This window comes from Temnothorax nylanderi, unplaced genomic scaffold (assembly GCF_030848795.1).
Source record: "Temnothorax nylanderi isolate EJ_2023f unplaced genomic scaffold, tnyl_v1.0 TNYL_tig0121_pilon, whole genome shotgun sequence".
NCBI lineage: Eukaryota > Metazoa > Arthropoda > Insecta > Hymenoptera > Formicidae > Temnothorax > Temnothorax nylanderi.
This window is the reverse complement of record NW_027249183.1, coordinates 295,873-311,676: the sequence shown is the minus strand read 5'-3', so window position 1 is coordinate 311,676 and position 15,804 is coordinate 295,873. Positions and strand designations below refer to the sequence as shown.

General features: G+C 36.4%; 2 protein-coding genes across 6 annotated transcripts in view; one reads left to right on the top strand and one right to left on the bottom strand.

Moving 5' to 3' along the window:
- 5-ht2b (5-hydroxytryptamine receptor 2B) overlaps positions 1-2,345 on the top strand; it is a 58,274-nt gene extending 55,929 nt beyond the window's left edge. For all 5 annotated transcript variants that reach the window (XM_071713204.1, XM_071713207.1, XM_071713206.1 and 2 more), the window contains one exon: positions 490-2,345. In XM_071713204.1, the coding sequence (XP_071569305.1) occupies positions 490-995 (506 nt within the window). In that variant the 3' untranslated portion in view covers positions 996-2,345. The remainder of the gene's footprint in view (positions 1-489) is intronic.
- Rpn2 (Regulatory particle non-ATPase 2) overlaps positions 1-15,804 on the bottom strand; it is a 50,451-nt gene that overhangs the window by 17,073 nt on the left and 17,574 nt on the right. The window lies entirely within an intron of this gene.

Genomic DNA, 15,804 nt, shown 5'->3' with positions numbered 1-15,804 from the left:
TTTGCGATTTCTCATCTTAAAATTATTCATTTTTTTTTTAATTTTTGTATCGTATTTCGAAAGAGTGACATTCTTAGATTACTTGTTTATCTGATTAATTAATTTTAGAAATTCGGTAAGTATTCCTAACATCACAAAATCTCCAAAATTTCCAGCTTTGTATTATATAAATTTTAAATTATTTAGTATTAAGAATTTGCACATTACCATAGAGATACTTTTTTATCTAAGAGTAATTAAATTATAATCTTTATATTCTATAGATCCCGGAATTAGATTCTAATCTTGAAATTTTCGCTAGCTAACGCTCGAATCTTCAAATCTTCGCACATCTGAATACCTCTCCTCACGAACCAAACTTTCATCACTTAGAATCCCGAACTTCCCCCAAGATTCCCGCAACGATTTCCAATTTGAAACGACAGCGGCAATCCTTTTACCCGCAAGCTCATCCATTTTCGTGAATCGAACCTCTCGAATCCTTTGCAGGCAGCACCAGGACCCTGCTGTCCGCTAACGCGAGAGCGATGCCGTTGCGACGCGCGGCAACGATGCGGGCGCACAACGGCGCGATGGGCACGGCGAGCGTGACCTTGAACCAGAGTAATCCGTCGTCGCCAAATCTGCTCAGGTACTCGAGCGGCCAGGTGCGCAGCCATCATTCGCGCAACAGCAGCGTGATCTCGCGCAACAGTTCCCGCCACGGCAGGATCATCCGGCTGGAGCAGAAGGCGACAAAGGTCCTCGGCGTGGTGTTCTTCACGTTCGTGATCCTGTGGGCGCCGTTCTTCGTGCTGAACCTGGTGCCGGCCGTGTGCCCCGACTGCGAGCGTCGCATCGACCGCAAAATCTTCGACCTGGTCACTTGGCTCGGCTACGCCAGCTCCATGGTCAACCCGATCTTCTACACCATCTTCAACAAGGTCTTCCGCCAGGCGTTCAAAAAGGTGCTGCTCTGCAGGTATCGAAATCAAGAGTGGCGACCGCCTAGGTAGGCCCTGGGCCCCGGGAGACCGGGGATCGCCATCAGCAGAGTGTAAACGACGGGAATGGAAGATCGATGCGCGAATCGTCGATCAGAAGTAAAGAGACAATCGGGGCAAATTTGAGCTCATCGAATGGTGCTATTTTACTAGCGCAATTGGCTAGTTTCGAGAAACGTTGTAACAAGGGCCTGAGTAGCATATTCTTTGTATGTGTGTGCGTGTGTGTGTGGATAGCGTTGCCGATTGTTGACGAATTAAAAATTCTCTATCGATTCTTCCTATTAGCGACTCCTGTTTCATATACAATGTTAATTTTAACGAACTAAAAATATTTTTTTAAATCCTCCTATATATATATGTACACAGCTCCTAAATGTATGTACTAATACTTCATATCAATTACATATCAATATACAATAATATGTAATATATATAATGACGCCTATTTTAGTAGTTTTATATTTAAAAGTAATTAGTATCTCCTAAAACATATTTTATTAGGACAAAATTCAGATCCTTTACCAGGATTATTTTTGATAACTCAAATAATCATGAGATAATTTTAATTTGTATCACTAATTTTTATTTACTTTATATTAACTTTTATTTTTAATAATTATCTATTTAATATACTAAACATATTTTTCCATGTTCAATTATCACTTTCTTCTCAAAACTGATATTTTATTATAATAAAAAATATATTTTATGCGCTTGAACGCTTTTTAATAATTCTTAGATAATTTTCTTTATAAATGTACTATTTCTCAAACATCTTTTGCGTGTATTTAGAAACAACTTTCCGATAGCTTGATCGCGCGAGAACTCGAAACGCGAGTGAACAATCTGACTAGTAGTCTACTAAGTAAACTGTAACATAGTACTTCCAAACACGCTTCCTGTAACCGCAAAATCACCCGATAAACAACCGCAGACTAATTAAATTCCCAATTGAATCTCCCTAATTAAATCCCGCACGGAGTAACAAGGAATTTGTAAATAAAAACGGAATAACGTGCGTTTAATTATAATTACAATCAAGAGCGTAGATTGTGGAAGTGTGTGCGTGCGTGCGTGCGCGTGTATAACTATAAAAACTTGCTAGTATATAAGCTGTTATTAATAAAAACGGTGCTCATGCGAAATGTGTGTCAAGAGTGAAAAGTTATCGAAGAACGAGGAAAGAATCCGAGTTCGACAAGACAAATTAAATGATCGATAGAGATTCATTAATGACGTTACAGTGTCGTCGATGTATACGAAAGAGAGAAAAATGTCTCCAAGAAAAGATCCCTTGATATTTTCGTCGTTTCCGGCGTGTAAATCGCCGCGCAATAATTAAAGAAATACGACAAGCTTCTTCTCATTATCCCCTAATTAGGGTAACTCCGGTATTTACGCCGCGCGGGGTTTTACGCCGCAGATGTCAGAAAAAATAGAAGGAATAAAGGTACTTGCTCGCAATTATTCTGTTATGTGCCTTTATGCCATATTAGTATTGTGTTGTAATTTCAGTTCTTTACTGTTAATATTAACGAAACTGTCGTGAGTTAAATCGATTTCTCACCGTAGTAAGAAGCGCGACCTTGTGTTACGACCTACGTAAAATGATTACTGTAGAGAATGTAAAAGGTTTAATGGTTATTTCATGATACATAAGTGTAGAGGGATAGTAAATAATGGAATACAGCAAAATACAAGTGCATAGCTCTTGTATTTTTTGTTTAACTTAATATCTTGTATAATATTCCTCCTGTTTGGGATATACGGCAAGTTAGCATGCGGGACTTATGCCATAGTACAGACACTTTGTAAAACTCGAAATCTCTTATGTGTTCTTTTTTCCTTCTTTTTTTGGATCGTATAACAATAATCTTTAATGCATCTATCGCTCTTCTATTTTCTTTTTAAAATTTTTCAATTTTATAATTTGTTTATCATTCTTACATCTTAATAAACTTCTTACACACATTTTATAACTTATTATAACATTTTATTGCCTTATTCATAAACATTATTTGTAATTTTTTATAAGGCGTATATTTCATGAATGTCATATAACCAATCCCTCTGGGATATATGGCAAAAATGCAAGGGATTCTAAAAGTTTTTTTTATTAAATACAAAGAATGAATATTTCATATTTATATTTTTTTTATAGTAGTAGACAGTATAAAGTTTTTATTAGTATAATTTATTTGCCTTAAACATAGTAAATAGTACTCGCTAAATTAAGTTTTCCTTAACTGCGGCGTATATACTGGAGTTACCCTAATTTAGCGGAATGCATCAGTGTCCGATATTCCTTTCTTTTTAATAAGAATTCTCAAGAGATCCCGCCAACTCGAAATTTCATAAATTCCAGACTGAAGGAGCCCTAAAATACAATCCTCGATACAATTTTATTAATAATTAAATAAACACGTGATTGCAGGATCCAAGATGCATGCAGTTGTATCGCAGCTCGGCAATTATAGATCTCACAATCGCGTGGTGATATAATTGTCAATCTTGTCGCGGAATTGTACTATGACTCCGTAATGTCTCGCCGATTCTGAATTCGATTATGCAATACGCGTATAACTGCAGATCCTGCACGCAATTGTATCGCAAGTTAATAATTGCAAATCCCGAGTATAATCGTGAGTGGATACAGCTTCGCGACTGAGAAATCGACGATGATGCAATTCCCAGATGGGAATTGCGAGGGGGACAGAGAGAGAAAGAGAGGGAATGAGGCACCCGACCTGTCGTTCGCAAAAATAAAGACACGATCGTCGAATTTGCGCAAGCGTGACGCGACTCCGACGCCGAATGGTTCGCCGTTGTATCGAGCCGGTGCGGTGGTTGGAGTACCAGCGAGTACAGACGAATGATGGATACACACACGGCGACGACGAGCCTCCCCCCCAGCAACCCTCCCCCGCCTTCCCCCTTATTAAGCTTCCCCCATCGACCGTCCCCAATCAGAAAATCAATTGTAGTTCGTCGCCGCATTAATCGTCCGTTCGGCCGATCGTTCACCGTCGTCACGCTAATTATTTAGTTTTCTATCGTTCGCGGCTTGTCCCGACGTCGACCTCGCGGAAACCATTTAAACGTGAGCAACGAAATGGCTACATTTTACCGCCGACTGTTCCCGAGAAAGAGTCAACCGATAGGCGATATAATGCCACACAATTTCCATTCGATTGTATCAATATTAATAATGCTTAATATCGCCAAGTGAGTCTTACAACAAATTTTCGATATTAAAGAACCTATCGCACTCTCTAAATCTCATAGAGTGGTTTCATAAGGTAAGGGAGTGAATTTTTCACTCAAATTTTAGAGTGGCTACTCTACAGGAGCGATACAATCTCACTCTAAAGCTATAGTGAATCACGATTCACTAAAGATCGATTGATAAATGACTCTATAGCAGAGTAAAATTTTCCACTCAAAATTGTAGAGTGACATAATTCATTCCTATGGACACCGAGGAATGAATTCACTGCACTTGAAAAGAGTGCCTTTAGTGCGATTTCACTCGAATAGAGCAGAATTTTACTTTTTCTTAGAGTGACGAATCACTCGAAGTGCATAGGCTCGATTTTTACTTTTCGTTACACTTGCATTTCACTTGTTTTGAGTGATATTTCACTCTTCGACTTTTAGAGAGCATATATATAGAAAATCTATCATCTTTGGATATTTTTAAAACTCAATTCCTTTATTTCTTTTATTTAAAATTATTAAAAATGTCGAGTTCCTACAAAAATACTTTTTAACATGAGGGATAGAATGAATCATTGCCAGATGGATTAAATCTCTCCGTAGAATTAAACTCTTAATTATCATTTATATGAAACTCGTTAGGTTGTAATATTAAGTTTGATAACGTGACGTTAAATAATGTGCAGTTAGGACGAGCAAACCTTGCTAAAATCGATCGAGATTAATTGACCTCGCAAAGTCACATCTGGATTCGCTCGGATTCGCTAACTCGAGGAAACCTCCTCTATCTGATGTTACAACCGGAACGGCATTAATTATACTTACTCATTAACGCGTAGCGCAAGTTACGCCCGTCGATAAGACGATTGGGTCCACGGAATGCATTCGTTCTAAAGATGAAACTTCAGGAAGTTAATTATCGAGATGTCGAAAAAAAAACAAATTAAAATTAAAAAATATTAAATTAAGATAAAACCTAATAAAAATGTAGGATTTAAATAAAAGATAGCCATCTAATTTGATTTAAATTGGAATAACGTGGAATGAATATATAGAGTACAATGTTCTATTACAATTGACAATATACGCATTAAATATTAGAATGTGAAATTGGAATAAAATGAAAATTAAACAATAAATAATAATTTCTCGTAAAAGGATTTTAAGAGCAAAGATCTAGTTGTATACACTTAATGTGTCTTTCGATATTCATACATTACTTCATCCAACTTTCGTCTCGTCACGACAATTTCTCCAGCAAGTACCAACTTGAAACGGTAATACGAGGTCTCCCGCGGAATTGGCGTAATTGGCAATCTGCACAATTAGTCCACGTCTCTCGTCGAAGGGAAAGACTAATCGTCGTAAGCCCCGTGGGGCTGAATTCCCCATTAACCCTTAAACGGCGCTCGAAACTCCCACTTACTTCCGAATTAAGAATCGATAATGAAAGAAATATCAAATCAGTCGAAATTAAATTAATTAGTATACGATCACGATGTCAATATCGCATAAAATAATAATATATTATTAAACACAAGAGCCTAAAGATAAATGATATGAAAAATTGACGGAAATTAATTGAGAAATCAAGGGATCAAAGAAGAGAAATAATTACGTCAGGAAAATCGGACTCCCTCGTCTATTTTCGTCGAGTGGCAGAAACGCGTCGAGTGTTTCGCAAACAGCGGCAAGACAAATCGTACAGAAGGCGGTCGCGACTCTCAGACGCAAAGAAGATAAGGTAGAAGGGGTCGAGTCCGAACTGACCGAGTTCGACTGACGTTAATTAAGTTCTCGACAAGCCCGAGTGCCCCGATAAGAGCCGAGGTGAATTCTCGGAAGACAGCTCGCGGGGTCGATCTTTACGAGGCTAAAATTTCGGAATTCCCGTGCGGGTTATCGTGGTGTCTAAAGAACAAGAGATATAAACAGAGAGATAGAAATAGAGATAGATAGACAGATATACAGCTGGATAGATAGAGATAGATAGATAGATGGAGAGGGGAGAGGGGGGAGGGAGGGAGGGGAGAGAGAGAGAGAGAGAGAGAGAGAGAGAGAGAGAGAGAGAGAGAGAGAGAGAGAGAGAGAGAGAGAGAGAGAGAGAGAGAGAGAGAGAGAGAGAGAGAGAGAGAGAGAGAGAGAGAGAGAGAGAGAGAGAGAGAGAGAGAGAGAGAGAGAGAGAGAGAGAGAGAGAGAGAGAGAGAGAGAGATGCAAGTGTAATGGCCTGCGTTTTGCGGTTCCACGCATCGCGACGCATCCCGATGCACCTGGTCTGCGAAATACATTTCGCAGGCCGTGGCGCGGCGGATATGTGCTGCATGTAGTACTTACGATATATAGCACAATATGGAACTGGGTACATAAGACACGGCACATAGGTCAATTAATCTCTAACCTCGGCATTCCGATATATATTAAATTAGTCGATCCTTCGTGGATGGATGACCATCAAAAGCATAATTCCTTAAATTACGACCTTTCCGTAGAAAAAAAAATCTGGAGTTAAAAAAGCGGACAAATTAAATTTGTCGGCCTTTTAATTCGCAGCCATTAAAAGTCTTGGAGATCTAAATTAAAGCCCTTCTGTCAGAGTCCAAAAAATTGAGCTAATATCGAATTAAATGTTAAAAGCCTTGGGCGCATAAATCAGAGATTCTTCCGCCCTTCAGGATCGAAAATTGCACCCTAAATAATAGAGGGCGAAACGACGCCAGTTGTGTATAGCTGCTAAGAGAAACTGTAATAATTTATCAGACTAGCATTGCGGACAGTGACATAACTGCATCCGGACTCGTTAATCTATCGTAAGAAAATGAAACGGCGAACTTGGTGGGGACGGGGGATCGGGGATGCGCGTAGATGAGAAGAGACGGGTGGAAAATGTTTTTCCAACGCTCGCACGATAAACTCGTTTTAATTAACGAGCGGATCCGCGTTAAAATACGACGTATTAAAGCGCATTATTTATGGAAGACGAAGTACAGCGGCGGAGAAATAAATGTAACAACGTCCGGAGAGTCCTGGGGAAAGTTACTAAATCCTACTTTGCAGATTTCTCAGTCATCAGTCTCAAAATGCAGTAAGGTCCTAACTTTTGCGGACATTAAATCCCGGACAAGTACGTGCCTTTTACGGAAAAATAAATTAATTAAAAATAAAATCTCTCTTTTTAAGGAGAACTTCTAAATCCATCGATAAATAAATCCACCGGTATTTTAAAAACATCGACGCGAATTTTTCAGCGATCGATTTACTTTAGAATTAAAATAACTGCTAATAATTACTAACAATAATTAATTAATAAATCAACCGAAAATAATAATTGCTTTATCTCGGTGAATAATTAGTAAAGTTTTAAAACGTTACTGGTAAAATATTAACGGAAAGTGCTAGCCGCATTCATTATTGTCGGTCCACCTGTGTCTTCTCGACAATTTCTTCTCGATTGCATTTACTGAAGTGGTCTCTAAAAATGTTCTTTAATTACAATTATAGATTTTTAGCGAGCGTTACCGCGTCGAAAGCCATTAACTTTTCACAAGACATTGCGCGAGTTTCTCGGTAATTTTTATCTGCTATCCCGCGTCATAAAACACTCGTGTGTATTCCATAAAAAGAACATTACTGCCGCACTTGCGTCGAGCACATGAATAGACTTCCCGACATTAGAAAACAAAAAAAACGGTTGTTCGAAAAGAACAGCAGCATTGACATCAATTCTTTCGAACAGATATCAACTCATTTTATCATTTACCTATAATTATTAATTTAATTACAGTAATAACCAATTAAGTTCGAATTAATTTAGTGGATTTTATCTATTCATTATTTTCAAATATGACATGCCCTTTTTAGAAGAGGATATGTATATCATGTTACTTTGAAATAATTATGTAATTATTAATCATATGTGTACTAATAACAATTATAGTTGTAAAATAATAATTTTTTAATTATTAATTTTAATTAAATATTTATTTCTAAGCGTAATAAAGATAAAAATATTAATGTAAATTTTATGATATAAAACATAAATTTCAATATAAGAGATTATAAAAAAAAATGTAGAGAAAAATAATTTGTAATTACAATAAAAGTTATCATATAATTCGCGCTTTTAAAGAACTCTAAACATTTTGAATATATTTAAAAATGTGTTAAGAGTATGAATAAATTAATTATTTAACATACAAGCATTTTAAGCAATGTAATTTTAATAAAATGCAAGAGTGATTATCAATTCGCGATTAAATATGAAACTAGTGTTCCGTTAATTACCCGATTATTCCCCGTGAATTAATTCACTGCGAAGAGAAGAAGCGCACGCGAATTAATTCCAGTTGCGAAATATTAAAATCGTACGCTGGATCTTCGGTGACTCTAAGCGAGGATTATTGGGGGGTTGCATCCTCCGCGAAGCCGCTAATCCTCTCTGTGGGATTTAAATGTCACGCGAAGATATTAATTCGCACATGAGCGCGGCGATCCACATTTTCTACTTTATAATTCTTCTAGATGATAATCTCCATTCTTAAAAATTCTAATGCCTGAAAGTAATTACCCCAGTTAAGAAAAAATAATCCCCTTGTCTCCCCCTTAATTATGCTACTTTTTTGTCTTCAAGTTCTGTTTAAATTTTTTTCATATAGGTATTTTTCTATTCTTTAATCTTTTATTAGGCCTTTCTTTTTTTATTTTATTTTATTTGTATACGTTCTCGAAAATATTTTGAGAGCTCGTTCGAGAATCTGCTCACGCATTCCTAGATCTCCTTCTCATCCTCGGAAATCCCTAATTTTCCCAAAATTAATTTACATACGGCCGCGATTAGCACACTGATTAAAATCAAGATTAATGGATCACAGGTAGCGTACTTTCCTTGGTTCTCGCCGCTGCTTATTACCCTAATTCCTAGCGAATCCTGCCCACTCGATCCAACGTCCTTTCATAATCCTGACGAGGCGATCCTTCCAAGGAAAATCTCATAATTTCATAAGGTTACCTAAATTTTCACTTTACTTATTACCTACTTATTATTTTTTACTTATTTATGTATTTTACGTTAAATATACGTTGTAATAATTTATATTTATTATAATCTGATCTGCTAATTTGTTCAGTATTACCAATTTTTCATATTTTAAAAATGTATACATATATGTATGTACATAAGATTATATCTTCTACATTGATTTTTTAATTTTTCAATTTTTAAGACGAAGTAATGTCTTAATAGGCCACTGTATAATGAAATCTTTCTTGATAATTGAGTCCTTGGTCCATCTTGGTCCATTTGTTTGGACGTTGGAATTTAATCGTTCCTCGAGCCCGAGAGAGTCGAAGAAAAATATTTTCCAGGCTTTCTGAGCTTTATTAGACCGAGGTGTTCGTCGGGTTAAACTCAATGCAATCAATAATTTCTCGCGGTAATAAAAAGGCATCAATCGCCTTTAAATTAAATTTTCTTGCCTCACAGATTCAAGATACCATTACTGAAAAGTTTTCCCGGCAAAGTAATAAAATCTAATTCATTCGCTATCTCAATTTTTAGTTTAAATTCCGTTATGGTATCATAGTTTTCGATATTTCTCGTCGAGACTAAACTTCATAGTGTTAAATTGAGAGAAAATAAAGTCTTTCTCAATCGTAATATATAACTATTGTATGCATAAATCTGTCGATAAATTCACGCCAGATAAAAAGTTCAATTTCCTCAATTAGTAAAAAAATATGTTTTTTCTCTGTTTTTACTTCAACATGTTTATATGCCTCTATTTAGTAATTAAATCTAGTAATTAAAAATCACATTTCGATGCATATTATATTCTTTCCCCTGTTTTCACTTTAAGGCTCCTGAGTAGGGGAGACCGGGGCAATTCGTGACAATACGAAAAATTTCCCGCGCGGATAACTTCTATGCATTTGCTGGTAGAAACCTGTATTACAGACCATAGATGGGTCTAATGGTCCTCTATATTAAAACAAAATTTGGTGTGCGTATCTACTATGTTTCGTTATCAGTGGCGGAAAAAGTGTTTACCTCGTGTAAAAGTAAATTTTTGAATCCACGGATATTTTGTATTCAATACGAAGCAATTGCTTCCAGATTTGAAACGGTAAGTTTTACTTGTTCACCTGGCATTTACACACACATGTGTAACGCAGGTTGCATGCATTTATTTCTTGTCTGGGTTTTTCGGACCACGAAAGATAAAAAGTGACGCTGGGGCATTTCGTGACATGACCGCCTGGGGTAATTCGTGACACATTGCGTGAACAATCCTGGGAAAACGATGACGATATATGACATCCTTTCGATCGTCACCGATTCTTTGCCTTTAGCCACAACAAGTACAAACATCAGGGTCGGATTTAAAGCAGCAGGAATCTTTCCTTTCAATCCTGACGTTTTTGGTGAAATCGATTTTTTACCTGGTCAAGTCACTGATCGAGCATGGAATGGAGATGACCAACCACGGCCAGGTACCTCAACTGAAAATGATGTGTCAAAGGCCTCAAACACAAATGAAAGCGACGATGACATCCCCCTCGCTCAGGTCCTTCAATCCCTTCGATCGTTCCCAAAAGCGGGCGAAAGGAAAGTCACGACAAGAGGACGAAAACGAAAGAGAAGTGCAATTTTTACTGACGCTAATGAACTCGATGCACTTGTTGACGAAAATGACGAAAGAGTACAAAATAAAAAAAAGAATATAAGGATCAAGCCCTCCAAGAAACAGCCAGCTTGCAGAGGACATGGACGCCCGAGAAAGGTCGTTACTCACAGTTCGGAAGACGACGAAAGCGAAGCCTAACGATTTTTTGCCCTTCCTATTCCATTTAATGTACAATTTGATTAATAAGAACCTTTTTTGAGTGAGTAAGTGTACGTTTTGATATAAATCATGAAAATAGGACGAATTCGGATATTGAAACCCGTTGAAAGAAGAATTGTCACGAATTGCCCCGTGCCTTGTCACGATTTACCCCGGTATTGGGGCAATTCGTGACACGAGACAGAGTGAGGCATTTCGTGTTCTACTTTAAAAGTAATGTGATGAAAAGACACAAATAAATATTTTTTGAAAACTAGAAGGTTGCACGATGAAAAAACCGGCTAAAACGTATTTTTATCTCAAATACTTATCTCAGAAAAAATTCAAAACCAAAAAATGTCACGATTTGCCCCGGTCTCCCCTACTCGTCGCGGCCATGTTGGAATGTGACGTCAGAAGCGAGAAATGACACGTTGAAAATTCTTGCGTAGTATTTCGAAATAAAAAGATATTTGCTTAAAATAACACTACAGATCACTTCAGCACACTTCGAAAATACTCCGAGTTGAGGTTAAGTCTACCCCTTTCCCTTGACAGTTAATAAACAGCCATAAAACAAATGTGATACGATGCAGGCTTGTGCGCAGGCGCATGACTAGATTTCGTATTACATTCATTTTACGGCTGTTTATTAACTGTCAAGGGAAAGGGGTAGACTAATTAACTTCAACTCGGAGTATTTTGAAGTGATCTGTAGTGTTATTTTAAGCAAATATCTTTTTATTTGGAAATACTACGCAAGAATTCTCAACGTGTCAATTCTCAACATTTCTCGCTTCTGACGTCACATCTCATGAGATGTCGGGAAAGAGCCCAGGAGCCTTAACGTGTTTATATGCCTCCATTAGTAATTAAATCTGGTAATTAAAAATCAGATTTAATTCCGATGTGTATTATATACGATATGTGATGTAACAAATGATATATCGCATACGATGCATCACGCTTGAAAGGATTAAAATGTTGGCCAGGTGCGTAAGGTCGGGGCCAATGCGGGCAACAACTTGTCCCGCGATCAATAATAGTACACGCATTCGGACGGATAAATAGCGATCAATTACAGGCATCGGGCATTGCCATAACCGCGTTAACGATTACATCGTGAATTCCGGGAATCGCGCGTTAATTGGCCACGATTGCACGTTCAATTACTCGCTTTGTCCACAGCGTGTGCACCCGCTCGCCGATGCGCATTGCTTACTGCCACTAACCGCTACACTTGAAATAACATGCGAAATAAAAGATACGCTAGTAATTAATAACAGCACACTACATACTCGTTTAATAATCATAATTAATGTTGCAATAGCGCGGCGGTTAAAAGAAATGCTTATATTTCAATAGAAAACACCTTCGCAATTAATAATTACAATGCCGACATTGTTAATTTAACGATCGTAATTATTAAATCGAGTGCATAATACAACTAAAAAGTTACTTGATAATTAATAATTTCAATGCCCGCCCGGGTAGCCCTACTAATTTAACAATTATATAATTAATATGTCGTTAAAATAGATGCATAAAGTAACGCTTTGATTATAAAATATACGACCTTGCCCTTTGAGAATAGTATATTGATTAACCCCCAAAATCCCAAAAATAACAGCTATCAATTTATTTACAGTCATAAGATAAGGAAACGCGGCGTGTATACAGTCATCACATTGTTTTAAAATAACACATCGATGCAATATTTCGCAATCGTTTCGGTGTTACACATTTATTTCTGTTACTGTGCAATCGATATTTCGTAATATTTCATGTATTCCTTTCAAAGAAAAATACCGGTCAACCCGATAAACCCGATTCAACGCGATAAATCCGATGATTAATTGACCATTATTCAGTGGCGATGATTACGATTTTCGAGAGAAAGAGAAATTATAATAATCCAGTGATTACGAAATGCACGGAGCAAATTCGTCTCTACGGTATTAATCACCGGACTCAAAGCGATTGTAAATCACCCGAGCACCTTTTGTGGACATAAAACATGCCATAAATATTCAGCTCTAATCCCTAAGCATGCGCTTGATCTCCTTTTGTTAAATCGTTGCGTATAAAAATGCTAAATTTGCATTTTTGTAAATTAATCGTTACTTTTGTTACGTTTAATCGATTAAATATAATAATTAATTCAATTATTACTTAAGATATTTTATTTAAAAAATAATTTTGTGAAACTTTGCTTTGGAGATTTTCGAACATAATATCAATTTATTTTAATTAATAAAATTAATTTATTTTTTCAATTTTTCAAGATTTTCTCATTATCTCTTCTTTTTTTATAAAATTGGATAAATGTAGAGTAAATCAAACTTACTGATAAAAAAAATAGGTAATTACGGTCGCGTTCGAGATCAAAGGGAAATGAATTTAAGGGTCAACGAAACATACAGGACGAATTGGCGTGGGTGCCACAGAAAATGGGACAGGGTGTTCAAAGGGTTGAAGATTAAACGTGGAAAAAAAGAGGAATTAAAACATGTGACCTGAAATTTGAATGATGTGAGAACCACCAACCCGTGTATTGTCCGGAGATTAATTGGAAAGGATGGACAGCAAAAATTAAGCGAGGATCTTCCGAAGAAATGAGAAACAGAGTCAGGGACGAATCCGACGAATTTCTGGGCTTTAACAAGATGAATAATTACATCATCGAAAGCCCGAAAAATATTAATTTACATTATTATAATTGTCATACATTTTTTTAAGGAAATTTTGAAAGAAGACGAGAAGCATGCTTAAAGAAATAAAATATTCAAAAGTCAGATGCGTCGTTATCATAGCTTACATCGGAGATCCGACCCTGAACAAAGCGCAGAATGGACCCATCAAAGAGTTGCAACATGAAATAAAGTCGTGCTTTCAGTTCGTCGATCTAGGAGAATAAAAGCTATTGATTCCTCCTGTCTCATACGCCCTTATTTGTTACGTGACGCAAAATATTACTAAAAGGGCTGAAAGTCCATTCGTTGCGTGTGTGGCTAAAATTCTAAATTAAATTTACATTCATTGAAATTTGATTGCATTAATTTCAGATATCTCTTAAACGGAAATTTTCAATATTAATTTCTAAATGACCTTTCCCGATTTAAATTACGTAATTATAACTATTTCATACAAAATATAAATATGTATTAAATGTATATCAAATTTTATCTCTTTTTCTTTATATTTTACTCTTATATTTAGGCAATTTCTGGTCTTAAAAGCAATTGAAATCCTGTGACGCCGTACTTTACGATCAAATTACGATACCTCGAAGAAAGAATGCTTCTTTATCGCAAGGCAATGATTCATTCGACGAAGAAGTCCGAAATTGACTTAATATTTCAATTCAGAACCTCATTCTCTTCTCGCTCTCTTATCGATTATCCCTAAACAAGTCGAATACGGGTCGAATAGATAAAAGATAAAGCCGAGACGATTTACTAATCAATGTCTGTCGAAATATCGGTCATTACACTTGAATTGATAACGTCTGCGCTCTTGAACTGGCTACTTTCTATTAAAAAATCAACAGTTTAAAACACACTGTTAAAGACGTCTAGAAAAATTTTCTTCTTCTTAATAAAGTTATTTTTCTTTACTTTCTTAATGCTCAGTAAAATAAAATTTTACCTTCTTCGCAACAAAAAAGATTATTGTCCACGTCTTCATTTTTTCGCTTAATAAAACTTTGAAGCTGAATTTCACGATAAATATTTCATAAACCTTCTTTTATGTGCTAAAAATGGTAAAATATGACATATTTTCTGAAAGAGTTCATGAGAATAAAAGGGAACGGAAAATTTGTTCAGATACATTTTAGTATGAATAGAACTACAATCCTACATGTCTCTTTCTTAGTCCGGAAGAACCCGGCAACACTTACTACAGCAAGACAGGAAAAGTAAAAGCGACGCACAGAAGAAGAAAATAACGCACGTCTCCTCTACATCATGCGCACGAGAATGGTGGATTCCTTTCTCCTTGACAATATTGAATGGCTCAATAAGAGAACGTACGTGCTATTCTATAAAATAAAAAATGGGTTAAATTATTTTTCTAGTAGCTCTTGTCACAGTTCTGATTTGTTTTACAAATTACGAGATTGTGGGATAGCGCACTTATACATGTCTCCAAACTAATAATTTGAAGACTGGAGATAAAGGAAATCTTTTATGGAAAAATAAGATGAAATCGTCGGATAAAATTTCTTCATATAAAGCTTTATTTTCGAGAAAAATGACTTGGGTGATTTTCAGTAACAACTTTCTAATAAAAGTCCATTTTCTCACAAAAACGACTTTCTGCCAGATAGCTCACTCCCCCATTGGGCCACTCGATTGTGTTTCACGTCTTGTCGAGCACGAATAAACTCCTTCGGCTTTCATTGACTACCGCCGACGCAATAACGCATCCCCCATGGGGCGGGGATATTTCTACCCTGAAGCTCATCTCATAAAACTGCAAGCCTTGTAACGCGAGACGGCGCGGCGCCTCGGGATATATGAGGTAAGAAAGGATTATTCCTAGTCGATTTAAAGTAAAAATAGAATGCGAAAGAACCATTAAATCTTTTTGATCTTCAATAAAAGCTGGAAAATATTAACCTGGAGTTTAAATTAACTTCAAAAGTGGAAAAATTTAAATTTATATAATCAGACATAAAAGCCTTAAAAAATTAGGTTTATCTTCCTTTCAAATTTAAATTGAGTTAAAAACTAAAAAAATTAATATTTAAACGGAATAAATTTCAATAAGAAAACCGTAA